Here is a 27,970-nt window from a genome sequence, read left to right as displayed (position 1 = left end):
GGTATTTTAAAACCATTGCTATTGAAAGCATGCAGTGACATCCAGGGTGCTGCTTCACATTAGCCAAAGCTGGTTCTTGTGATGGCACGGTATGCCTGATCAGGGGCCTGATCCAGCTGAAAATGGTTGATTTTTTGCAGGAAGGGTCATTTTTCAACCAGATTGGTTTACCACCCCGTTCCATGAGCACTGGTGCCAGTATAAAAGATAGAAGGGGTGGGGAACGAGAAGATGGCAGCCATAGTTTGTGTCAGCTAAAACCTGACTGAAGCTTGGCTTAGCTATGCAACCACATCCTAATTTAAACTAAACTTGGGTGTAACAGACCTGTTAGTCTACACTTACTGCACACACCACCTCCAGAAGATATGAAATAAGTACTCTGTTGCATTTAGTGAGAGTTTAAATTGACTTCAGAGGTAGCAGGCTTAAACTGAGATTCTTCAATGTGAAAACTAAAAATTTCTAAGGATGCCTAAATAAGCTGATCATTTCTCACTGAATTTCTGGCGTATTAACTACCTTCATGTGGGCTTGAAGAATCCCATTTGTAGCATGCAGAAAAGGACTCTGCACTAAGCTTCTAAAAATCCTTTCCCTCCTTCTTCTTTATATTAGTTATGAAATATTTCTTTGATTTAACTGTTATGAATGGACATAACCCTGCTGAGGTCACTGTGACAACATGGTGTCATCATCTAAGATTCCCACTTACTCAGTGGCCAAAAGCTAAATCTTTGGCATGTTGTGATAAACAAATTTGACACCCAGCATCGGGGATGTCCACATGTAATGCAAGAGGCCTTGTTTGGGCTTTTGTCACTTGACTCGAGAAAGGAGTTGGGTAATTCCCCTTTCTTTGCAGGTGACATTCACCCTCATTTGTTCCATCTAGATGCAGCTTCACTTCTCTCTAAGCCTCCAGAAAGCCTCAATCTACTGTGAAAGCAGAACTTGGTCCCTTGAAATACACCTTTCTAACCCCCAGCTGAAACGTTTTCCATTACAGTGTTGTTAGGGCAGTGTTGCCCGCAGGTGTCATTTAAGAGACATCTTCATCTCTCCTGAAGATCACAGTTATCAACCCCAACGCAGCAGATGTGCTGTCAATGCCTCGAGCAGACCTGATTCTCCTTATTCCTCAGCATCACACCTATGCAGCTTTGGAGCAATACCTGCTTTGCACCAGTGCAACATGAGGAGAAGGGGAGGCCTGTTTGTTTCTCAGGAACTAAATATAATTTCCAGCTAACTTGCTTTTTAATGGCAACCTGTTTGCCAAGTACTTTGTGACTATGAGGCGACAACAGAGCAGATTCCTTGCCTGGTTCTGCTGCTGCTCAGCTGGCATTCTCACCCTTTGTATGGGTGCCTTTTTAAAGAGGGAAGATTTGTCAGTGCTCCCTTGTTTACACATTTAATAGCTCAAAATTAAGCCAAAATGGACTCGAAAAGCCTCGTTAATTAAGAGCCAAATTCTACCAGCAACAAGAAACTCAAAGGCAAGTTTTCTTTTCACTAAGACCCCTTTATACTCTTCCAGGAGGAAAGTATGTTTAAACATGCATTAAAGTCTCACTACACTTCTGGAGTGGTGTAAACAGCCTCTTTAAGAATCCTTTTTGCTACCAGAGTGCTCTTAGACTGAACAAGAGTCAGGGCTCATTGTTTCCAGCTTTGGGCATTCCTTACCTTGAATTTTCAAAATCTGTCAAGACGGAAGAGTTCTGCCCCCTCCCCCCCTTAATTTTAATTTTACAAAACATTTATCTGTTTGACACTCTAGCTCTTAAAATTAACTGTATTCCACTCACCATTACTGAGTGCTTTTAACAGTATAGAGACAGTGTGTTTAATAGTATAGAAACACTCTGCATCTGAGTCTTGCGATGTGTAAGAACTACGTACCCTGGTTCAAAACATGCAAGAAGCTGGGTCATTTTCTATTTGTCTTTAGCTGCCAATTAGCAATGTCATTAATCCACTGCCTAGGAGAAGTTCATGATTAAAATAGATGGTGTCACTGACCATTGACAAGACGGTATGCAGAAGGTTGTGCTGTAGCTGCCTGTCACTGTGCTGTGGTATTTAGAGCTCAGTCCCGTAGGGAAGTAACAATTTCTTAATTTATTTGCATTCTGGGGTAAAGACCGACATATTATCCAGGCTTTGAATATTGCATTATATTGTGTTCTGGACAAGGAATCTGCAGCAGACCCTGGGAGAGCTAATGCACCACCTGCCCCCCGTTATCAGACGAGCTTGGTCAGAGAACACCTTGTGTCCACATTAGCTGCAAACGTCCTTCGCTGTGTTCACCCACAGAGCCACCCCAAGGCTCTTCGGGGGCGGCAGATTTGAATTTTGCCTCCTCAAGGATGAGTATCTGAAGCTGGGCCAAAGCTTCGTTTCCTGCTGGTGAGAGAAGAGGGATAGGGGAAGAGGCAAGGGGAGGGCTTGAGGGTTTAGGCGTGCTTTTTCTGCTGCTCTGGGGGCAGCAGGAAGAGGCTGGTGGTGCGTGACTGCTGCCAGGAAAGGCTAACCTCTAGCTGAAGACCACAAACCCTTGGTGACAGTGGCCAGCCTGGTTTTCCAAGGCCACAGATAAAATAAGCAACGACCTAGGACAGCAGACAGTGGAGGAGACAGAGGGCCACTGTCCTGTTGTGTTGGACAGAAGGATTTTTTGTTCTGTAGTGGGAATTGCACTCTAGCTTGCTTGCTTAAGAAAAAGATGGCCAGTGCTTTAATTTACATCCCACCTGGGGATCAAATCTCTCAGCAAGACAGGAGGGTTTTTTTCCCCCAGATCTCACTTTTGAAGGAAACAAATTTCCATGTCAGAGGATGAAATAGTAGGAATATTTTTCTTAGGTGGATCTTCCAACTTCTGGTTTGTAGCTACACTAATTTGTGGGTGAAGGAAATATTTTGGTACTGAAAACTTGCCAAAATGCTGTTTAACAGGGAATTGCAGTTTAATTAGCACTTATGAGACATTAACAATAATTGTATTCAATTTGGCCACTCAGGATAAAGTGTGATTCAGGATCAGCTGGTTGGTGCTCTAAAAAAAAAAAAAAGAAAAAGAAAGAAACATTGCTGTGTGGTCTGGTGAATATGTGTCATTAGCTTCGTGTTCATAGGTAGAAGCTTTTGTTGGCTGCTTGACTCTCTTTTCCCATGAGGTATTGTGCTGGACTGGGAAAAAGTGGAAGGAACTTGTATTAACTGGAGGGAAATGGTTTGACTTCAAGTTCATGCTTTTGCAGTGAGATGGATTACAGTTTATCCCTGCTATATCTTTTGCTGTGATTTTTAGGAAAAGTGCCAAAAACTTTAATTTTTTTTTTCCATTTACTTATTTATGCTTTGCTTTGCCAAAGAATGAGAAAGCCTCCCACTTTTAGCAAGCATGTGAACAAGAAAGGCAAGGGAACCCGGGGTGAAATTTGACGTGGAGACTTGTGTACGGTGCAGGATAGCCATAAACATCCCTTGAATATTTCTTTTTCCTTTGCAGCAGAGTTCATTATGCTGTCTGAGTTGTGGCTGTATGTGAAAACAAAGACAGTGCCGCAAAATGATTGCAGTTTCAAAGCCTGGCTGTGAACAGAGAAAACAAACTATATGCAATTTAAGCGCCTGTTTGTATGCAGGCTACCACACAAGCCTAACATATACACTAGTATGATGTAAGGCAGCGGAGATGACCTGATTAGCAAAGCCCTTTCAATGACCTGAGGACATCCCTGCTGCACCAGTACACCCCTCCTTGGAGACCAGCGGCTAGTCCCAGATGAAGGAAACCTTCCTGCAGCAACAAGAGCTAGCAGAGGGTTTCTGAAAATGGCAATGACGGTACTCTCTGTGTGTTGTGAAGGTGAGGGAAATAAGAAGAGTAAACAGCCTGCACAACTTTGCAGAATAGCTGGCATATTATGAAAGATGCAACATGAATTACTTGAGCTTTGTGAGATACATTTGCAGGAGCTGTGGAGCACTGTGTGTTTGGTGAGGGTGCATTTCAGCAAACAGCTCGCTCCGTTTTGTTGTGCTTTTTATCCTGTTGGATGAAAGCCATCATTCAGCAGAAAGAAACGCTAGGGCAAGATAAAGTAAGTGATCTTCCAGTTTGTAAGATCTTGCAGCCTTGCTTTCATACGTGCTGAGCAGGCAAAGGTCCAGAGACTTGAATGGGAACTTGTGGTGCTCAGCACTTATTACAGTCAAGTGTTTATTATTCCATGTCAGAGAAATAGAGAGAAAAATTTATATACATAAGATGACACATGAGACACAAGGCTTTCTGTCTCTCTTGTGAGTACATATAAATATACACAATTGGTTTGAGGGTTTTTTGGTTATTTTGTACATTGCTGTGCGTGGAGAGCATGCAGGCTTGTGGCAGCGACCCGGCGTTTTAGGTGAGGAGTGCAGGGCACTTTTTCTGGCTCTACCCTAGCTACTTGTGTGGCCAAGTGTATTAAATACTGCCCCTGAAGACAGCAAACCATTTATTTGGGCTTCATTCTCAGACTTGCTGAATACCCCCAAAGGCTGCTGTTATTAGAGGGAACTGCTATTCCTTAGCTCTGAAAGTGGGCTGTCCATAAATCACAAACACGTGCTTTCCACCGGGAGGTGGGACTAAAACCTCAGCTTTCTCCCTGCCAGCCCGCGAAGCTGGCAGAGCTCCCACTCTTCTAGCACTTCCACTGAGGATGTGTTCTCCTGGTCACAAGGCTGGTGATGGCTGTGCCACCCACTGTACCTTGGGCTCCACACGAGCGTTGGATGGCTTCCCATTGCTTCTCTTGCAGCTGTGGTGGGCTGGGCCCCCTCATGCTCGCCATGCAAATGGCCTCCTGTTGACCTGTTTCTGCTTTCCTTCCTCCCCTTGTTGAGGTGGTGGTGGCCTCGCAGAAGAAGCTATTAAGAAAGCTATATCTTGTCCTTGGGGGATGATTTGCAATTGCATAAAGTTTAGGCCATCTTTCTCAAGGCCAGCAAGACATTGCTGTCATCCATGTATTTCCCTGTGTGTGCTATTAGTACCAGGGTTAGCACTGTGGAGCAGAGCGCCGTCCCTGGGGGACTGTGCTCTTCCACCACGCTGGGTGTAGGTGGGGATGGCCATCCTGCGCCCAGGCCAGCACAGCCACCCACTGGCACTGGCTGGGGCCAGGTCACAGTCAAGCTCTCAGTCTGTGCCATTGTTTCTTCCCTTCTATAAATGAAGTGCTCAAATATTTCGTAGTTACAGGCCATTTCGATGACAGTGCCTGTGCTGATACTAGTCTGCTGTGATCTGATCTGCCTGTGTCCTTGCTCCGGATGTGCTTTGCTGTAGTAGTACTTTCATTCCTTAGCTCCCATTAGTGCCTCGATGAATAGTGGAAGATGTGTTTCAACAATTTTATGATTAAAAAGCAATGTCTTACCGTTGTTTGGTCCCTAGTGCCTTTACCCTGTTCATTATGCTTTGCCTAGGATTAACAACAGTGATTTAGAGTTGCAACATCAACATCAGCCTCTGAACCTTGTGTTTTCTTTAACTATAAATTCTGGGGAAGGAGGAGAAAGGAGGATGAAGGAGGAAGTCTAAGTAGGAGGGTTTGTTCTTCTGACATTTCCAGGCCTGCTGTTTGAAACTGTGGTGGCTCACAGCAATCAGACACATTTACTCCTAACTCTCTCATTGGGTTCCCAGACAGGGGCCCCTTGGGCAGCTGCTCTGGAGCATACCTGGCCAGGGTTTGGAGGCACTGGCCAGCCTCAGAGCATGCATTTGCACTCCAGGTCCACTGCTGTTACCAGCACTCGTGCTAATGGCCTTAATACAGAGGTCAAAAACTGCTTAGATATGAAGGCTGAATCACCTCCTTTTTAAAACCCTCAGCAGGATCAAGGCTTAGGGAAGCAGGCACGTGGGCTTGCCTTCTGGCTGACAGTGTGGATGGAGAGTGTGACTCTGGGACAGGCCTTTCGGCAGGTTCGACCAACCACGGAGGCATTGAAATGGGGGTGTCTGGTGATTAAAACACCCTTGCACCGACACCCCTACATGAAAAAGCCTGATGCATTCATTTTCTTTAAAGATTTGCCGATCCCACAAGCTTTTGGTAGTTTGAGGAGGTTTGTCATGTGACCCAAGGATCACAGAAATCAGTGGTGAGCCCATCAGTCCAACCAGGCAAATAGGAAAGATCTTCAACTGTGCTTATTTCACTTGCAAATATAAATAAGCCAGCAGCATAGGTCTCACCTCAGACCTGTTTGCCTTGGCAGTGTCCCATTTACATGAATCAGAATATGGTAGCAAAAAAGCACTGGAGGCTCATCCAGAGATTGATTTCCCCTCTGTCAGGAAATGTGCCCATGCAGGCAGGGTGATTTGGAGATTACTGACACAGCCCACAAGCCTGGCTTCACTAGGTTCCTGTGTTTTGAACAATTCTGCTTGTGAAGGGTTCTTGTTTCCGCAAGCTGTGGCGGTGCAGTGTCCTGTCTTTGGAAGCCCTGTGTCTTGGTGCACGAGGCAGGAGAGACCTGGAAGAAGCAGCTGTGGCTAAGTCCTTTGCTCTTGTGACTGGAGCTCCTTGAAAGGAAGGGAGCTCCTGTGTTTAAAGCTGAGAAGCAGGAGGTCAGTTCTTAAGCCTGCTGCATCTCTGCAACTTTTGGTAGGTCTCTGGATCATGCCGTGCCTTAGTTTCTAAGCTATAAGACAGACAGACAGAAATTAGGAATTTTAAAAACAAACAAACAAGGCCTTGAAAAAATATGCAGTTGTAATCTGTGGTGCCATCATCACCATGAGGCCCTCGTGTTCATTTAAGCTTCAAGGCTGTGCTTTAATATTGATAATAGAAATTTATTATGATATTAGCAATTGGGAACTTAGAAAATGCAAGGTTTTAATTATTTGTTTGTTTGTGGTTTTTTTTTCAGCAAATTCAGTAAAGCTAGAAATGCAAAGTGATGAGGAATGTGACAGGAAGCCCCTGAGTCAGGAAGATGAGATCAGGGCTCATGATGAAGGAAGCAGCCTGGAAGAGCCCCTCACTGAGAGTAACGAGATGGCGGATAACAGAAAGATCCAGGAGCTATCGAGCGAGGGAGGAATCCGGCTTCCGAATGGTAAACTGAAATGTGACGTCTGTGGCATGGTTTGCATTGGGCCCAATGTGCTAATGGTACATAAAAGGAGCCACACTGGTAAGCAGCTGAAAGAAAATCTGATGACTGCCTGTGGCGTCTGATGTTGATGTTACCTGACAACTCTTCTCTCTTCCCTTTTCATTCATGGGGTAGCAGGAGGCTGAGGAGGGGAAAGATGGGCTTCATTGGTTTGGTTCTCTTCCTGCTCCCCAAATTCCGGTGATGCTGTGCTTTTTGCAAGTATTGTGCTTCCTTGACTTTGATTACCAGCCTTTGGTTCTTAAAAACAGCACAAAAGTCTGGAAATTGCCTTTTTTATTGTTCTTGACCAGGGGCAAGATGGTGAGAATCATTCTCTGGTGGGGGGTGGGTGCTCACGTGTGTGTGCATGTGCAAGGCTTTTGAGCCTTTAAGGCGAGTCTTAGATGGTCTTCCCTTGGAGGTGCTCACAGGTGGACAATGCCAGCAGCTTCCTGGGGATCTCATGCCTCCTTTGCAAGTGGCTAGGCATCATGCTGGTGGCCTGGAAAACCTGGGATTAGCAAACCCTGCAAGGGACACTCATTACCTAGTGATCCTGATGCCAGGGTGGGCTTGCTGCTCATTGCATGACAACTTCATCAGGGAAACCTCACCTGGACCGCTCCTGAGGGCTAGGGCTTGGCTCCCCCTTACCATCCAGGTACCATTTTGTGGCACCTTTCAATGCCTACACTCTCCTATAAATTATTTTTATTACTATTAGTACTACTACTGTTTGGAGACCAAAACAGCTTGCTAGGCTGTCCTGGTTTCAGCTGGGATGTAGTTAGCTGTCTTCCTAGTAGCTGGTACAGTGCTATGTTTTGAGTTCAGTATGTGAAGAATGTTGATAACACTGATGTTTTCAGTTGTTGCTCAGTAGTGTTTAGACTACAGTCAAGGATTTTTCAGCTTCTCATGCCCAGCCAGGGCACCTGACCCAAACTGGCCAACAGTGTATTCCATACCATGTGACGTCCCATCTAGTTTAGGAACTGGGAAGTGGGGGGGGCAGGGTTTTTCGCCGCTTGGGGACTGGCTGGGTGTCGGTCGGCGGGTGGTGAGCGATTGCCCTGTGCATCATTTGTACATTTCAATCCTTTTATTACTACTGTTGTCATTTTACTAGTGTTATCATTATCATTATTAGTCTCTTCTTTTCTGTTCTATTAAATCGTTCTTATCTCAACCCAGGAGTTTTACTTCTTTTCCTGATTTTCTCCCCCATCCCACTGGATGGGGGGGGGGTGAGTGAGCGGCTGCGTGGTGCTTAGTTGCTGGCTGGGGTTAAACCACGACATAGGCTTTTGGGTTTGAGAATTCAAGAGGCAGACAAAACTTTTTGTAATATGCTGATTGAGCAGGTCTTTGGGGCCTGAAAGATGAGGCCTTGAGTTCAGAACAGGGAATTTCAGGGGAGTCTTAGCTAATATGACAAACTGGGGTGCCTAAGAGGCTGGTGCTCACTAGCCTCTTCTGCTCCTCAGGTGGGAGTGACAGTTACCTCCAACAGCATAAAATTACAGATGGTGCCAGAAGACAATGCTCTCTGGTCTTTCAGAGGTCTACCTGGCAGGGACTTTGATTCAGAAAAGCACTTAAGCTGTGCTTAACTTTTATGAGATTTAAGCACATGTAAGTCACCTGAAGTGCTACAATATATGCTTAAGATACACACTTAAATCTTATTAAGATTAAGCACAGGTTTCTGTACTGGAGCCTCAGTGGGTGTTTGTTCTTCATATTTTTTCAACAAAATGAAAGATATTTTGGTTTTTTTATCTTTCTCTGCTATTACTTAATGGGGTGAGAGACTCTGACTGTGAGATATCTGCTAAGACTTAAAAAGAAAAGTGGGGTTTTAAGGTAAAGTAAGAAGGACTTTGTAATCCCTTTGTAAACCTAGTAGTTTGCAGTCAAGTAGTGTGCTCTTTATGGGGAAGAAATCAATAAGATTTCTGTACAGAGGAATAATAAATATATATTACATAGATAATGCCCTGTATATAAGTTGGATTGATAATAACTTAACATAAATGTATAATGCAAAGCATTGCAGTATCGTTTATGATGCAGTCATGATTTTAGACAGCAATTACGACAGGGGAAAAGCATTAGCTGGAGAACCAAAATCTTGATTAACAATTTGACATGCTATTACTGGGAAAGGGAAAGAGAATAGAGAATGTAACAGGCTGCGTCCCCAGCTTTCAACCTCCCTAAAAGTTTTCATTGGCACTTGCGCGTATCTGAGCATATGTATTGTAGGTGCATCAGATTCCATGTATTTGAACTTGAGCAGCTAAATTAGACCTGCTAAATTTAGATTTAGGTACTTAATTAAATGATCTGCATTTTTTGAGATACTGAATAGCTAGCACATCTTTTAAATGCAGACAAGCTGCCTTTTTCATGTTAAAGAAGACGCACAAATTCAAAGTGAACACAACAAAATCTCATCTGCGTGCAGGCAAGACAGCTGTATGCAGGTGCATGGGTAGGAATTGCATAACTGGTAGCTTTTTCCTTTGGGCTACTGCTGGTTGCTCATAGAGCTCTGACTCTTTTCCCATCTGAGCAGAGGAGCTGTGATGTATTGCTCTATACAGATGATTTCAAGCATATAGAAATGGCATTCCTTTTAACGTGCAGCTCAGTGCTCTACTCTCAGTAAACCAGTTGGCAAGTTTTGCAGGGGATTTTTTTTTCCCCCCACTTTGTTTGTTTGTTTTTTAATGCATGCTGCTACTTCACTGTCCACAACAGAAGGAGAAGTTTGCTTGGATTTCCACATCCTTGATTTTAAGGAGTATTTTTAACATAGTGGTATCTATCTTTTAAAATGCAGTATTTAAAAATATATTGCCACTTCCTCAGCAGCCAGGAGCAATGGGCTGGCCCCAGCTCTGGAATGAGCCCTGACCTGTGGGTAGTCTGGTTTTGCAGCCCAAGGGTGAATGGTGGAGGGAACAGAGGTTGTCCCTAGTGGGTGGAAATGGATGATATTCCTTATCGGCTAATGCAACTGGCATGTAAATCATTACATCTCAAAGCCAATTTAAGTATGTTGGGAGCTGAATCCCGCCTTACTCTCCTCTTTATCTGTACACAACCAAAGCATGGTCTGGCCAGTTGTTTGCATTGGCAAAAACTGAAGTCCTTTTCCTTTCCCAAAAAACCTGTCAGCATTCTATGTAAATCTCACAAAATGCTGTGGTCCATAGTAGAGGCTGTAATTTGCATGTATGCTGGGACAAGAGTGTGGCTTTCCTTACACCAGGAACCCAGGCTTTGTGAGAAGCTATGCCCATATGGCTTTGGCTGTGTTACGCACATAAAGGGGCACAGTTTTCTCCAGCCATTATTCATCTGTTCTTGACGAACAGTTGTCTTCCCCTGTGACATTATAGTAGTCAGTCAAACAGATATAGGGACGGGGAAAATAATCTGTGCTGTGGATGAGGCCAGAGTAGATGAGCTCAGTGCCCCATCTCTCATCCTCATATGCTGCCATCACCTCTTCCCATGATAGACCGACCTGGGGATTTCCCATTCATCTGGATCCACGCAAGCACTGCCTCGTGCATGTGGTGGAAGCGATGCTTTGGCCCACGGCACCGCTCATCTGATAGCACCAAACACATTTCTCTGAAACACTGATAATTCAGGTGAAGCATTTTTGTAATCTGCATGGGCATCAGGAGAAGGCCTTTCTATTTATTTGTCATTGCTGACAGAAAAGAAATAAAATGCTCAATGTAGGAATTAAGCACGATGCACTCCCTGCTTTAGTGAGTGGGGTAACCCCACGACCCCCTCCCTCCTGTGCCACATCCTTGTGTCAGAAAAATAGCATGTGTCAGGTTTGATTTACTTTCCTCCTTTCCCATACTATCCTCTTTTGATCCAAATTTCATATTCCACAGCACATGGCCCAAGTTGCAGCATCTTTATCAGAGTTTTTTGTTACTGCAGGAGATGACTGGTCACATAATATTGCCACTGGATACTCTGGGGGCTTGTGCTTGGGGATGTTGAGGGAAGGGGAGAGGAAGAAGATAAAGTCAATAATCCAATTTGTCTGAGGTAATGAAAAGGAACTCCAGTGATTTCTCACCTCTTTAGGCTTTCTGCTAGTGGGTCTGAATTAAAATTTCCTTGCTCCTAATTTTTGGTAAAGCGGAAACCATTTGCTGTTACAGCCGTGCTGCTGCCTTTGTGATCTGCGAGGTCCATGTGGTGTTCTCCCATGAGCTGTGAATTGTGATTTTTCTCCACTGTAATGTCCAGTCCTTTATCTAGTCCACTGCTGGATTTTGAAACACTTTTTATTTCTAAGAGAGGGTTGGGATCATCCTCATTGTTTTAAGAACACCCAGAGATTAAATGCTTCCTCTGTGTAAATGCAGCAGGACAGTGGCAGAGCAAAGCCAGGTCCCCGCGTGCAGGGCATGATGCAGCAGGCAGTAGGGATAGCAGTCTTGCCCCACTCTCTCTTTGACTTGCTGATATGTTATTTTTAGGCTTTTTTGAGGTGCTAACTGCAGGAGCGTCTCAGATCTTTGCTTGCACTCCATGTGCATTTTAGTACCCTAAAGTCAGTGAAATGGGATATGTTATGTGCCCATGAGGAAGGTCCTCAAGTTCTGCTTTAGCATCCACAGTATTATAATTGAACATATGCAACACTGGAACTCTGAATGCCATTTAAGTTTTTTTCATGCAGAGTTCAAGTTTTTGGGACACGATTAATAAGTGAGGAAAACCCCAATTGTACTGTTCAGTATAAAAGACTTCTATGCCTAAAGCAGCTAACCAGGAAAAATTTTTAAAAATGAACATATTAACACATTACAATTAACTCCATTGGACTGCCTGTCTTATTCTTCTAGTAGAAAGGTTTTATTTTGTTTAATCTGTAACCTAGTGCACGCTACTACCTCTTGCAATATGAATTGATTTGTCACTGAATCAAAAATTGTAGGGCCAAATAACTAAAAGTGAGGTTCCTAGATCTAACTTTTCCAAAAGTCTCATTTACTTAAGCATAAAGGAGAGCTTAGATTTTCAAAATCACTCTCTGCATAAGGATGTGTTTTACTTGCAGTACTCGGTAGCTAAGCTCTTCTGATATTTCTGCCAGTTCGCTTAAAGGATTTTTCTCTCTTAAGAATATGGCCATAAATTTGTGTGCAGAGGACACTTGGAAATCACCCAGTTTTTCCAAGGGATTTTTCATGGAAGATATGTTACTACTGCTTTATAATAAATTGCCCTATCTGGAAGTAGGTTTTTCCCAACAAAAAACCCTAGTAAAGTCACTGATTTCAAGTGATGTGCAGCCCGTTAAGTGAATCTGATAGAACAGTAAGTAGGTATGCAGACTAGATAGTCCCTAGAATAACAAATACAGAAATGGAGCAAAGCCTGCTGATCTGTACCTCACATGGGTAAAGGCAGGTTGCAACTCACTGCCTGTCAGTGTGTTGGCAGGGCAGCTGATATTTCATTTGTGCTCCTGGGACAGAGCAGAATCAGAGCAGTTGCAGCATCTGATGAATCAGGAGAAATGTTTCATTTTAACTGAATATTAACAAAAAGCCTACTACAGAAGTATGAAAATCAATATTATTATTATGACCAAATACTTTCCAATGGCAGCATGGGCGCAGTAATTTTGTATTAAGAGGTTAAAAAAAAAAAATTCTGTTTGAGAAGTACCTAAGTTATCCTTTGCATATCAAAAGTGTGTGCCAAACAAAAAAGGCTGAGTTCTTAGATATACATTTAGCCAGGACAGATGTTAAGTATAGTCCCACTGGACCCAGTTCTTATATGTAGAAGGACTCTATCCTGGCTTTCCTTGTGAAGAGACTTTAAAACCAGTGTTTTTTTAAAAAAAGGTAGTTAAAACGTTCACAGGAAGGGACTTGAGCACTGCTGTAGAAATAACCAGGCCTCACTGTTAATGAGAACTAGTGCATTATTTTGTCAGTCGCTCCGTTTGATTTCAAAGGGATAAAAATTACCAGCCAGGGGTTATGAAAATCTAAGTCTCCTTAGTTGCGAGGTCTGCAGGCTCTTTGTCCTCAGTCAAATTTCTGTTTTGATACAGAAAATATCACTGATGTATTTTGCACTGGTATGAGTTTCAAAGAAGGATAACTCATACTGAAACTTTTGCGCAGCACTTCCGTGCTGAGGCAGTAAAGGAGAGTTATTGTGCAGGGAAGCTTCCAATTAAGCAGAAAAAGGAGTTGGTTTGCTTTTTGAAATAACATTTGACGCATACACATTGAAATATGAAAGCTATTAGTAGGAAGTTAATCAGCTCATTCACCTGGTTTCAGGTTGTATCAGCTAGACAGCATTCGTAGTTTGTGCTGTGAAGTCTTCAGGCAGCTACCATATATTAAAGGTACTTATGAAAGGACTGTGTCTTGCTAATAACCCTGACTCCATTGGTCCACTTCACCTTTCATCTCAGTCTTTGTTTACACAACAGCAAGTTAACTTGTGTACTTTAGATACTGGCGTAGCTGAAGAGCAGTAGTATTTCATTATTATTTTTACTGGAGGAGACATAGCTGTAATGGATGCATGTTAAACAATGAACTGTGAAATTTCAGCAGTATTTTACTGTAATTTAGAGGTAAATATTTGAAATTGTACCTTTTAATGAATACTTTCTTTAACTGTAAAATTATAAAACCCCATGGATTTATTTGTTTATTAATTTAATCATCAGGGCTGTTCCCTGGCACAAGCCCCTTTTACTAAGCCTTTAGGAAAGGTAATACTTTGCAGCTCTGGCTTACCTTGCCTTGTCCATTCCTGAAGTAACATTAGATAATTAAATTGTCTGTGCTGGAGAACAAGGCTTTTTAGGCATTCTTGGTTTTGTCTGGCTTTAGATCTTAAATCTGGAGTTGAAAAGAAACATCTTTTTTGTTTGGTTAGCTGCTCCTCCCCCTCTCCCCACTCAGAAAGTCTTTGTTTGTTTGTTTGGGTATTTTTAATTGGGTTTTTTTCACTAAGGTTTGAGGTTTTTCTGCCCTGTGCTAGCTCTAAAACAGAGAAAAGGTTTAGTACTTAAAGTAAGCTCAAAATATTTTGCAGTTACATTGCAGTCATATAGTTTCCAGCGCTGAAAAGCAAACCGCTTGCTTAGTCACCTTTCAGTACATGTTCTTATAAGGAGTTATTTTAATAAATGAGTATTAGTGTATAGTGTCAAATGGTAAATACAGAGCTATAAATGGTGAAAAACACACATGTCGTTACCTTCTTGTAGTCGTGTATGCCACCTGTTTAATAGGTCCATAGCTTCTGGTATGTCTGTGCTGCCATCACCCTCAAAGACAGGAAAACATTTTAAACACAGTCAGGGACTTTCATGTAGAGAAGAAATGTATTTAAAGACTTTGTGAGTGGATGTTTAGTTTGAAGTGTGATTAATTTCAGCCTGTGGATAAAAACTTTTAGTTTTCAGAGAAGAGTAAGGGAAGGTGAATAAGGACATCAAGGCTCTTATTTTGTTATTAGGAAATAATAAATAATACTGGAGAACTGCTTGCAAACCTACTAGAAAAGGCAGTAGGAGAAATAATTGGAAAACAATCTTCTCAAGGCACTGAAGTGATAAAGAAGGCTGGTTTGGTGGTATCTGGAGTGGGCATCAGACAGCAGAGTTCTTGGAAAACCAGTAAAATCTTCTTATTACTCAGTCTTTACTTTTTTTGTGCACCCTTCTATTTGATAATGGTCTCACAGATTAGCCGTGCTAAATGTAAAAGCTGCTAATCAATAACGCGAAGATGTGACTAAAATTAACAGTCATCCCACAAGCCTGCAGCTTAAACAAGGAGCAGGAATCAAATGACTGAACAAAAGTATAATAAACATATCAAAGCAGCTATTTACCTGGAATTAAAGCCAGTAGGAAAAATTAATTAATGCTGACTTTAAATAGATACAAAAGTTATTTGAGGTAAAACATGCTATTGTAGCAGATTCTGTCTGTTGCAAGAGAGGAGCAGACTATCGATGACTTTGTGGTGAGCATTTTCATGTCATCTTTGCCACCGAACTGTGGTGCAGGAACTGCTTGAATTCCTGACTGAAGGGTTTCAGCATCTCTTTAGCTACCAGTTTATTGAGGAATAATACCTGCTCATTTGTGGCCTCCAAAATATCGAAGATAAGTGGGTGATGTAGCAGGTAAAACATATTAACTCCATAGCTTTAAATACAGCAGGAGTAAAAGGAAAGACTTTAGACTTGGTAAGAAACTCACTACCTTCTTTAATGTTGTCATCCTGAAACTGAAGCTGTCATTCCTGAATACTGAGAAACATGTCAAAGGAAGGGGTTTTGCCTGTTTTCTCAGACAGCGAAAGCAAAACAGAGAAGAAAAAAACCCCCATATGCCTTTCTACTGCAGTCTCTTTACATATCTCTGTTATGGACCTTTTGAAATGATATAAAAGAAGATAATGGCTAATCAGATCCTTTAAGTATAATGTGGGAGTTTGAAAGGGAAACCACAAACTCTTTATCAATTCCAATGAGCTTGTGTTCACTGTATTGGAAGAAGAGCTTTATGCCCTGATTTTTTTTATCATTACTCCATAATGTTCTTGGCAAGATTGTAGGAACCTTAGTATCTTCTTCAGTGCATCTGCAGTGGTTTTAGATGTAATTTCCAGCTCATGCATGTGAAGTGAAGTTGCAGAGGTATGGCATATAAGGCACACCTGCCTTCTGCTGCCCTCCTGGCAGGACTGTAATGCTGGCAGTGATTTAAACCACTGCAGTAAGAATTGCTTGTGGACATCTGTAAGAGCTCTTTTCCTCCCTCTCTTTCCATTTGAATCCACAGGCACATTTTGGACTTTACACTAGACGCATGAACCACTTTCATAAAAACATAGCATTAATTTTGTCGAGCAAGGGAGTAATCATTTTAAAGTAATTGAAAAAGGCTTTGGAGAGACATGACAGATCACAGAACGTGTTTGTTTTTCACAAGATCTGTGCTTCAGGCCAGTGAATTCAACCTCAGAAAGTCCCACCAGGATTTGACCAAGGCTCCATAATAGGTGATGCACTGAAAAAATGAATGAGGCTGCTTACATCTGAAACTTGATGTTTAAGACCTTGTTGAACTGGGGCCCTACTTGGTGAAAACATTTCAGCTTCTAAAGCCCAGCTGCAGTAAAGCACTTAGGCAAGTGGCCAGCACAAGTATATGCTTGTGCCTTATTGATTTGCACAGTGGGACATAAGCAGATGATTGGAGCTGACTGCCTGCCCAAGAACACTGGAGCAGACTGAGTGTCCTCAACAAATGTTGACATAAAGTATGGTTTTGATAATTTTTCACAAAACCTGTGTAAGTTTGTCAGGGGTTTTCCTCTAAAAAAAAAAAAGGGGGGTGGTGGTGGTGTTTGGTTTTATGGACCAAATCCCCACTGTATAGGGCAAATATGAAGGATTAACATCAAAATCGGTTTTGGGGGGTGGGGTGGGGTGTGAATGCATGGGGTGAAGGGAGAGAGTAACATGTAGAGTTTCTGTTAATTATTTTTTTTCATCAAACAAGTCTTTTCAATTAGTCTTACTTAAAGCACAAATTTGCTTATTTCACAGTTTAATGGTATAAGATTTTTCTCAGTGTTTGCTACTGCCCAAAGCTTGTGGGCCCAACCCTCACTCACATTGATTCTCTTCATACCACTCTACCAATGCAAAGCAGCCTTTAAAAAGGGATTTCAAGTAAAGTATAATGTAAGCAAACGATTTGGTCTGAAGCAAAGATCTTAACATCTGTCCAAGTCCAATTGTTATGATCAGGTCTAAATACTCATAAGGATTGGACCTATACTAAAAATAAGTGCAAAACCATAGAGATAAATACTACAAAACCACAGTTATGGATCTAAATTTTGAGCAGAGCTCATGTTTTATGAAAGATAAAACCTCTGAGGTGGAGAACTTTAAGAAAATCAGGCTGCATTAATCACCTTAAGGAAAGAGTCTCAAATCACTACTGGAGGCTCTGCCCATTGTGCAAAAGAAACAGCCTCTGACTTTAGCAAGTGCCATGTGGTTGTGAGGGCTGTACCTATGTAAGATGGCACTGTTAGAAAGAGCAGGATAATGGGCTCCATGCCTCTTCCGATGTTTCTTGACAGCTCTCTCCCTTCCATTTTCCTTCCAGGTGAACGCCCCTTCCACTGTAACCAATGTGGAGCTTCTTTTACCCAGAAGGGGAACCTGCTGAGGCACATCAAGTTGCACTCTGGGGAGAAACCGTTCAAATGTCCCTTCTGCAGCTATGCCTGCCGACGGAGGGACGCCCTCACAGGACACCTCAGGACGCACTCTGGTGAGCCCGCCTTGTCTTCTCTTCCTTCTCATTTCTTCCTTCGTCGTTACAGTTCCAGGTGAAGCAGATTGTGAAAATAACTGTGTGTTCCTGGTGGTTCTGGGTCTGTACCATGCTCTTCAGATAACACAGCTCGGAACTTTGGGAAAGCCTTGATGTGAATCAGAAAAGTTGTGGTTCAGCCACACCTCTCTTTTTGTGTAACTGAGCTCCTCTGCTGATGCTATCGCATTTCCCTTTGAATGTCTCCTTGGGTGTATCCAGGCTTGCTGGCAGATTGTTTTGACACTCTCAGCCCCAAAGTGGCTGTGAAATTCCAAAGATCACAATGAATAACTATGTGCTCTTGGAAGCCTCCTTTGCAGTTCATACCCATTTCTTCATCTAATAAATGCCATATGCTGGTGGAGTTCATACTTGTTCATCTTTCAAAACCCTCCTAGTTGCATTTTTGATTCAGTTACATCTTGCTGTAAAGTCCTAATTCATGGCAGCCACAGCACTCACCCTAGAGCAGAAGGTGACGGAGAGAGATTGGGTTTGGTTTGTCTTGCTACTTGATAGAATTATGTCTCTGTCAAGTCTACTTGATAGAGTTTCTCGATATCTTCTAAAAAAATACCTGTCGCATAACTCAATGTTAGTAGTCATGTTGGTAGCTCTGATGATCAGGATCAGATGTTTTTCTAGTCCCCGTATGCTACACCAAGGGGCCACATTCTGCCCACTTACTCATTTGTGTAGGACTCTTGAGTAAGATCTTAACTTGCTGTGGTTTTTATCTCCTAGGATGTTCAACTTTTGTGTCCAGGCTATTTATAAGAGACTGTATTTTTCATTGTTGAATGAGCAGAGATAATTGGGCTGGTTACAAGTGACAGCATTACAGATGAACTTTTTTGAGGTGTTAGCAAATGTGTGACTACTGAAACACAGTGGTTGAAGTGCAGCTGCAGACAGAAACTCTGCATGTCAAAATGTAATCATGGAGCTTCCTGACTCTTTATACACATTTCTTCTACAGGGTCAGGCTCACTTCAGTAGAGGTGTCTGTTTTATGAGCCTTAGGTTGGTCTTGGGATACAGAGTTGCCTTGACATTTCCAAGCATCAGAAAGGATAAGCTAGTAAGCTTCTCCAGGTAGACTGGAGTACACAGGAGGCTGTATTGATGCAAATGTGCTGCTGACAGAAAGCATGAGCTTCCAAGGGAGTGCAAGTGTGGGACTAGGCTGAGAGAGAATTGCTTGAGAGCTGTCAGCTGAGAGGATTTCTTCTGAAAGTCAGAAGGGAAAATGTCTGTGGAACTGTGAGGTGCAATTTTCACACATCTGACCATAATGGTAGTTTCAACTTGAAATTTAGTAAAAAAGAAAACACGATAAAAATATTCACAATTAAAATAAAAAAAGGGAGTTGTAACATAAAATAGCCCACATTACAAAACATGAGCATTGCGGTTGAAGATTGTTTTCATAATATGAATATAGATTTTGTTACCTAGATACAGCCATTGATAGAGGTTGTTCGTTCTTCCTGTTGAAAAGTACATGGCTGATGTTTCTGCTTTTTGCATGAGGATGAAATGTAAAGGTGTGGGATTTTCAGAAGGCACCTAAGCTGCTTAGGCACAGGAGTTCCCCTGGAGCTCCTTCCCTAACTGACTTAGCTGTGTTCAGCTGTGCTCAATTTGTAATTTTGTGTTTTGTTTTCAGTGGAGAAATTGTCACCCCTCTAAGCAGTCAGCTACAACAGTTTTCAGCAGAGGGCCAGCAGGAACAGACAAGTGCTCCCACAACACTCTCCAAGACAATTCTTAGAGTAGCACTTGCATATGAAGAGTTAAAAACCTGGGATATTGCCTTAAAACCCAGCATCCACCTACACGAAGGCGAAAGGCCAATCTGAATGTGAGTGTGGAAGTTAAGGTGTCTTTCTGTCCCTGTCATATAGGCAAGCTTGGTTGGTTTATGCATACATGTGTGAACCTGGTTCATGAAGAAGATGAGTAGATGTTCCCTGGAGATGTTAAACAGTTTTGTATCAGCGTACTATACAAGCACTTTCTGCTTTAATAAAGCACACATCAAAGTCTATAAGTAGACATTGAAAGTATAGCAAATCTAGTAAACTTCATCAAAGGTCTTTTCCAACCTAAATGATTCTATGATTCTGTGAATGTTTACATCTTCCGCTATTTCTGACCAGAAAAGAGGATATCAGATAAAATATAGAAAGAAGAGGTTGAAAACTACTTTGAAATATGAGACTTCAATCCAGTTTCAATCTGGTACACTTAAAGTCTAAATTGAGGCAAGTCTGAATATGTTTTTATATTTGTAAGAGGAAAGCTCTTTAGATCAGATCCTCAGCTGATATAGTTTGGAATTACATCCCCTAAGCAAGGAAAGTACTGCTATTTTGCACTAGCTGAGAATCTGGCACATGATTTCATGAATGCAAGACCAGTTTCCTTTTTTTATGTTGTATGTCCTTTTCCTCCTTAAATAAGAGAATGCTATTAATCAAAAAACCCCCACTCTTTTTTCCTTCCCAAGAAGGTTTTAAACTACTCATTTTTTATGGAAGACAGAGTATGCAAGAGAGGAATTGAAGAATGTTTTTATATTTTTTTTTTTTTTCCTCCCAGCTAGTTTGATCTGTGCATTTGAAAGCACTTTGTGTCACCACTTAGTCAGTTACACCCTCTCGCTACTGCCAGTCAGTCAATTTTTTCTGTGCTTACTGCAGGGTTTTCATACAGTAAGACAGGAAAGGTGAAAAAATAAGGAAATGTACTTGCAAACAGAAATTAGCAGAAGCATCTCAGAGATATTTGAAATAGCTGAAACTACTATTAACTTCAAAAAAATGAATTTATGACAACTTTTTTTTTCCTTTGGATGGATTTTTTTGTTTGTGCTTTCTAATGTTATTTCCTATTTACTTGAAAATGTTTCTAAGCATCACAATCCACATATTGCTTCCCCTTGTGCAGAATAATATCTTACTATGTAAGTGTTCCCAGAATGAGTGGTTAACAAAATATTACTTCACATCTGTAATGCTGCTGCTGTTTAACCCTAAATAATTAAGGACTTATCTTGCAGTGATTTACTCCTGCGATTATTTACCTTTTACTGCCATACAGAGTTCTGGTGAACTTTGTGTCTGTATTTTCCTCCCACATGCAGCTTCTTTGATTTCAGGAATATAATGATGCCTTCAGGACATCAGTAGGATAATGCCTGGGGAGAGATTCATGCACAGAATTACACTAAGAGTGGGCATGAGCCTCGAGGTACTTACAGGACTTTGAATGTTCTTTTCAGAATTAACTCCGTAGTTCCACAACACAGATAATACAGGAGAGGTGCCTGAGTGGGCTTCCAAGACGTGAGTGTAAGGACAGGCTGTGGAGGGCTGGGGCAAAAGGTCGTAGCCCCCTTCTGCAGCATGCACTTGACAAACCAGCAGGGATTGGCTTCACCTTGCCTAGCTTTTGCTGTTTTAAAATAGGAAAACATCCAGGCAAAGCTAATCTCCTGATGGCAGTCACAGATTACCTGCTATCTCACCTTGAGACATGTCCATCTTCTCCATCATCTCTAGAATTGCACAGAGACAAAGGCAGATACAAACCAGATGAGACAAATTCTACTGTAGGCAATTAATGAACAAAAAATAGAAGTTTTAAGGAAGACAGTTGATCTGACAGATCCATCTGATGGTTAAAGCACCTAGATGTTGACCTCCATACTTTGAAAGATATGATGTACAACCTGATGCAGTTTTACCCTGAAAAGCCAGGCATCCTCAAATGGACACGTAAAATTAGCAGTTATGTTTTGACATGAATTTCTCTTGTGACTAAAATGGAGCCAAGTCAGCCCTCCCCTCGTAATGCTATTGTAAACATAAATGCTTTGATAGTTCTTAAAAAAGTCAAAGCTGCAATGATGAGCAATCTAGAAGAGCCCATAGAAAACATCAGTGCATTAGTTTCCAGAGCAGGGCTTGGGCAGTAAGCCATAAATGCAGAATAGGATCACTTGCTAAGGTGAAAACAAAACACGGAATAAGTTTTGATTAAGTGAGAACCATCCATCCATCCTTTGCACTAAGCAAGGATGGTCCTGTGGGAAGATTATTTTGTGATTTTTGTGATTAAAAGACTGTCTCATCATGCATACACACAAACGGGCCACATGAAGCCTTCTCAAGCAACCTTAATTCTGGAATTTCCTGATTTTTCTCTTTATCTTGGCAACTTCAATCATGTTCCTGTACTGTGGGAGTACCTAAGTGTTATTCATATCTAAAAGCAGTTTTACGGTTTATTTCTTCCTAAAAACGGGTAGTCAGATCATTATTTTTTTCCTGTCACAGCAGCTTTTCCTCACAATACAATTTAAAATTTGCTTCCAAGCTACTTCTTTCCTGTTTACTAAATGCTTTTTTCCCTTTTCTGCTTTCAACAAATATTTGCTTTTTCCTCCCCCTCTTCTTCCTGCATTGGTGCTGCACATTGTTTGTTACTGCCCAGCTCTCCAATAGCACTGAACTAGTGGTATCATTTTATTTGCAAAAGAAAAGCAGTGAAGCATTTGTTTTGAAAAGAAAGGCTTAGGTAAAAACTCCCAAAAGCACAATCTTAGCAAACTATGTACAGTGCATAAAAGGCATGTATAATTAAGAAGGTAAATGCCCTGTTCATGGAAAGGTAGTTTAGTAACTCTTTCTATGTTTCTTGGTTTGCAAGTCTATCTTTCTCATCTCTTCTCCATAAGGACTTTCTTCTCAGCTCCTCCTGTGTGGTAGTGAGCCATTCAAGATGTCCTACACGCCTGCAATTGCATGGCTGTTGTTGGCAGAACTGACAAGTGATACCTGTGTATGCAACTGTGCTCAGAGGCAGAAGGAACCTGGTTCCTAATTCTGACAATGGGCCTGACTCAGTACATGTTTGGGAGAGTCATTTCACCTTTGAGTGTCTCGGTCCAGCTGAAAAATTGGATGAACAAGCACAGTGCAGAAAAGCACAGTGCTGTGCATGAAGTCTTGCCTGTCAAAAGCCAGTGAGAATTACTAAACAGTGGCAGGGATGGTTATTTAGAATAATGAAGACTCAATGTTTTAAACTGCTTTTTTCATCTTGAAGAGACTTTTACCACTATTACCATTTCCATTCTCAAAAGGCCCAGTATCTACTCTGTAACCATGTTTTTGAGGATGGGAACATCATAATTAGAAGAATCTAGGGACCTGAAATTCTCATTATGCTCTGAGCTGGACTGACTCAAACACATTGTGAATGGGGGAAAAAAACCCTAAATGTGAACAAGTAGGATACTATCTGTGAAAAATGAAGCAAGTACGTGAAAAGGCGAGGGAATATTTTGCATACAAATCCCAGGTTTGCAAATAGGTTAGCAAACAGCATCTTCCCTTAGTTGTGATGAGCCAGTGGGCATTTATTCTGTTGATCTGATACTTAGAGCTCTATTTAATCAGGCAGAGCTGTTCTTCCTCTCAGGTTTTCTTATGCTGTTTCAGTTAAACTCAGTGGAATTAACCTCGTCACAAAATCATTTTGTGTTTTTTCTTATCGGACTCCAGGTTCCAAACTGTTATTAGCATGTACACAATAGTGCAGCAGCTCTGCTTTCTCATTAATGCTTCCAATACCTAGAGGCCTTCATTCTGTGTTGTAGAGTGTCTAAAATATTTGGTATTCTGCTTTCCATATTGTTTGTATGTGTATTTTTGGAAGGTAAGATCAAAATGCGTTCAAGGGTAGGAGTTTGGTATGCCAGGTTTTCATCCCCTAGGCATCCTTATTTAAAGTGTAATCCTCTGTATAGCCAACTTATATCCCATGCTTCACTAAAGCTCCATCTGAACCTGGTCCTTGAAGTGGTGGGGTCCTCTTTACCTCCAGAGCACTACTGCAACAAGTATTAGTATCAGCGATATGAAAAGATCGTCTTTTATGTGCTCAGAATTATCTCAGTATACAAGCTTGGTCATGCTAAGCCATTTCTACAGAGCGTAATTATCACTGAGAAACCATCTTTGATTTAAAGATGCTGTAGGATCATGATCTTTCCAGAAAAAGTACATTTGGGCTTTGTTTTCAGGGGAACTTGTGAAAAGATATAGTTTCACCCAAAGCAAGAAGTGTTCACTTTTTGCTTGTTGCACTTTTAAAAGTCTTGAAATTCCATAAGGATTCCCTCTTATCTGCAGTAGTTATGGATCAATCTTTGACTGTTCAACCCAGGAGATCTGTTTCTGACAGGTAAGACAGAGAAACAGGAGAAGTGGTCCTGGCGAGCAAAGGTAGATGTGCTGTACACCAGCCTCATGAATATCGCTCTCTCTCAGCTGTGGTATCAGTTGGGTATCAGCTGCTTTTCCCTTTTTTCCTGGATTTTTTTTCTTTTTCTTTTTTTTTTTTTTTTTTTTCCCCCCTGCCCCCAGCATGTGTGCTTGAGATGACATGGGAACAGACACTGTGCGGCTCCCTGCTTCTTGTGGTGCCCCAGTGTAAGCAGGAGGTGGCCTCTTCCTTTAGTGCTTGGGGGCTGCATGTAAATTGGCTGAATAGAGAAAGACTCACCCAGTCTGCCAGCAATGAGAGACACCAACACCATGACAGTATCCTTGTTCTAAATATCAGTTCACAGCAAGATTAGGAGGTGCTAAGATTTATCCTGGTATCTGTGAGACATGTCTTGTGCCTCCTGCTATATCTCTGAGTGGAACATGGCCTTGCTATGTCTCTGCCACCTGCAGGTTTGCCAGCAAGTCCTCCGTTCTTCAGCAGAGAGAAGGGGAAGAGCAGGTCTGGAGGGAGGTTGCTCCTCCTTTCCCTGGCCATCCAAGTTTCCTCTCCTTAATGAGACAGGATGGCAGAATTGTGTGTTTTGTGTCAGGTTAAGTCTCCAGACCCTTGGCAAGGAAGAGTTTTGTGTTTAAGGCATGAGTTCCTGCACCCCAAAATGGGAGAGAGTACTAATACCCCAACACTGCAGCTTCACCATGAGGGAAAGTTTCCCCAGGGCATATTTCAGTTCTGCAATGCAACAAGATGCTCACAAGGAGGGGATGGGGTGTCCTTTGCTCCTTTCTTCAGACCTCCTGAACCTGCTGTCACCTCATGCAGAAAGTCAGATAGCACCACAGTACTTATGGGTACCAAGGTCCTTGTTTAGACAGCATCATCATGGTGTAAGATTCACATGGGATCATCCCTCATTAATTTTGACTGGATCCTTTCTTCCTGATGGAATGCCTGTGCAAAGATGGAAGTGTGTGTTTGGGACAGGACTGCTGACACCCAGTTTTCTGTGTGTGTTCTGTCTCCCCTCCATGTTAGCATCCTGGCATCATCAGCCAGATTCTGTCCCTCTTTGTGTTGCCTCAGGCTACATACAACCAGAACAAAGCACCTGGTCCTGCCCTACTGTTTGGAAAGAAAACAGACGCTTCTCCACTGTTGGGTGATACCAGTTCTTACGGCAGCTATCCTGCTTTGGAGGAGCAAACAAGATAGTGACTTTTTTTCCTCTGGGCTTTTGTTCTGCCACAGTGCTCTGTGTGGGATTTCACTGGCATCAAAAAAGCAGATGAATGTGGTAAGACTTCTGCATATAGAGAAGCAGTCCTTCCAAACAGCATGCCTAACCTGTTTTTTAAACATCCGGAGAGACTGTTTCTATTGCCTCCCTAGGGAGACAATTCCACTTCCCATCTGCTTTTTAAGCTGTGACTCTCATCCTGATATTTAACCTAAACTATCTTTTCTTTTGCTGCATGTTATTGCTCTTCCTAACACTTTCTTCTGTTATCGTGAGTAATTCCTGTGCTCAGTTTACACTGTGATAGGCTGTAGTCATATCTCTGGCACTGATTCTGTTCTAGTCTGTCTTTATCTTCCAGTCCTCTCATCTCTTATTTTTATTACTAATTTTGAATTTTTTGCTACTCTTATTCACTCATTTATGAGGGATCTAAATTGCAAAGTCATTTTATGCTTTGGAAACATGGGCCAGTACAGATGCAGACCCCTTAACCTCATCTCTGCCTCAGTTGTCTGTCAGTGAAATCAAAATAAAGAGTACTTCTTAACCTTGTCGTGATGGTGAGAGGGCTGCATGCACAAATGATTGCAAGGTGCATGCATATTGCTGCAATGAAGATCGTGTAAGTACGCAGCAGAGTATTCCAGTGCTGCTGGTGCCCCCGCTGCATAGCATTGCATATTATCTCCTTAGTTTTACTTAGCCTTTGTGCAATAGTGAAATGAGATAATTATAAAGTGGAAGGAATAATAACTTTGTATTGTTACCATAACCACTGAGGTATTATATCCTGATACTGGCATGATTATCTTAGACACAATAGTAAGGTGATTATTAATAATGCTAAAGGACTTACTACTTAGCCTGCAATTTTTGCATCTTGTTTCTTTTATGAACCCTATCTGTTTCATCAGCACAAAGCCTGTGTGAAGTGCGTATGTGTTGTTCCCTTGTTGTTATCTGTTTTTCAGTGGTGGGAAAATGAAATAGGAAAAAACCCTGAGAGACCCAATTTGCAAATTCAGGTACCTAAGCACCAAGGTAGCTTCGTGTGAATCACTTGTCTGCACCAGAACTACTGTGGACAGGCTGGCTGGTGAGGGTCTGACAGCTTAGGTATTTAAAGATGTGTAGTCCTTTGCTCCTTTAAGTTCAAACTACAGAGGCCTCTTTTGGCCTTGTTTTCCTTGTCATCAGGGATTGTTTCAGAAATCCACTATTTTTATGCTCGAGTTGCCATAGGTACATACAAAACCAGAATTTAAGGTGCAGCTGTAAACACAGGCATCAGACTGTCTTTGGGAGCTGTGTGTTTCATTGCATTAGAATAAGCTTGAGGGATGTGATGCAGTGCATCAGGAGTCCTCCTGCTCCAGAGGTAGCCTTCTGAGGTAGCTGCAGTGGTTTTTGCAGAACAGAGATCCAAGAGGTGACTGAGAGCTTTCTCGTGCACTTGAGACAAGAACATCGTTTTGACTTGACAAAGCCACATCTCAGCAAAAGCAAGGCCGCTTCTTCACATACTCTGTTTGAGCAGCAAAATACCACAGCAGCTCTAAGGAGGAAAACAGTACTTTTTTTTTTTTTTTTTTCTTCTCCCCTGAGAAAATTTTTTTCAAGGGCAAAAAGCTTTTGCATATTGTCTCTGAGGAAAGGAGATCCAGCATTTGGAGCTGGCCTTCGTCAGTTCTTGAAGGAGTTTGTGAAACCTTTCAGCTTGAGAAAGTTTGAGCTTGGAATCAAATGGTGGTTTGAGGCCATCTTTCACTGCTATCTCAGCTGTTTTATGGGGCAGTGCAAAATGGAGAACCACCAGTGACGTTTTTGATATATATATATATGAGTGCTTTAAGGTGTAAGAGAGGTATTTTTGCCATCTGGTAAGGAAGCCAAGAGAAACTAAAGGGGAAAAAAATAACGCAGTTAACACCATACCATAGCAGAGCTGCAGAAAGCTGCTACTGATATATTCTCCTGAGCTCTCAGCAACCTGTAATTATGAATTGGCTTACAGCTAAGATATTGATGGATATCAGTCAAGAAGGAAAATGAGAGTGTCTAGATTTTTTTACAGTGAACCTGTACTGAACTCTGTGTGACTTTCCTCCTATTTATAACCCTGTGTGAAGTTCAAGGAAACTTGTCCTGGAGGTTTCCCATGAGAGGGAACTGTGTTTTTACCTGACTAAAGCTCTCTGGATATTTTCCCATTTTTTATTTGATCTAAGTGTGAACTTTCTCCACCCTCTGCCCCTCCTTCCTTTCTGGAGTGGTTAGAGAGGTTCATTGCAGCCAGGATTACACAAGAGATGCCAGTTGCACACATGTTTTGCATAACTGTGCTGTGTTGATTTCAGACAGGGTGCCCCAAGTTCCCTCCCTGCCTTGCAACAGAGAGTCAAGATCTCTATCTTCATTCCTGAAGCTGGAGAAATGGTGTTGAGGCCCTGCCTATTGAAACTTTGACAAAGAGCACCTCGCTGGGACGCTCCCCAACCACACAGTTATCTGTACGCTGCAAAGCACCTCTACTTAAAGGTTGTTCGTTCTTTTTGTATTAAATATGCAAGAGTCACTGTACCTCTGTGGGAAGCGCTGTGAGGGATCAGTTGGGCAGTGTAATTCAGTAGGATTTTCAATGTAAGGCAACAGAGTTCCCAGGGATGCTGCTGCTGCCCTGAGACTCTTCCTGCCCAGAGAGCCAGCTACTCTGTATTAAGGATGGGGGAATGTGCTCCCCAAGCACATGTCCTTTCCCTCCCTTCCAGTGAGACAGGTGTGAATGTTGGCATGTGCTCTGAGATGGTTGAGGG

General features: G+C 42.1%; 1 protein-coding gene across 2 annotated transcripts in view; it reads left to right on the top strand.

Annotated features, from left to right (window-relative positions):
• IKZF2 (IKAROS family zinc finger 2 (Helios)) overlaps positions 1 to 27,970 on the top strand; it is a 109,122-nt gene that overhangs the window by 52,639 nt on the left and 28,513 nt on the right. Inside the window, exons 3-4 of one of the 2 annotated variants that reach the window (XM_010583255.1) lie at positions 6,952 to 7,140; positions 17,405 to 17,572. In XM_010583255.1, the coding sequence (XP_010581557.1) occupies positions 6,952 to 7,140; positions 17,405 to 17,572 (357 nt within the window). Of the gene's footprint in view, positions 1 to 6,951; positions 7,219 to 17,404; positions 17,573 to 27,970 lie in introns of both variants that reach the window. The other variant, XM_010583254.1, reaches the window with a different exon arrangement.

The sequence above is a fragment of the Haliaeetus leucocephalus genome, unplaced genomic scaffold (assembly GCF_000737465.1).
Source record: "Haliaeetus leucocephalus isolate CR32 unplaced genomic scaffold, Haliaeetus_leucocephalus-4.0 Scaffold880, whole genome shotgun sequence".
Taxonomy (NCBI): domain Eukaryota; kingdom Metazoa; phylum Chordata; class Aves; order Accipitriformes; family Accipitridae; genus Haliaeetus; species Haliaeetus leucocephalus.
This window is presented reverse-complemented; position numbering and strand designations above follow the sequence as displayed.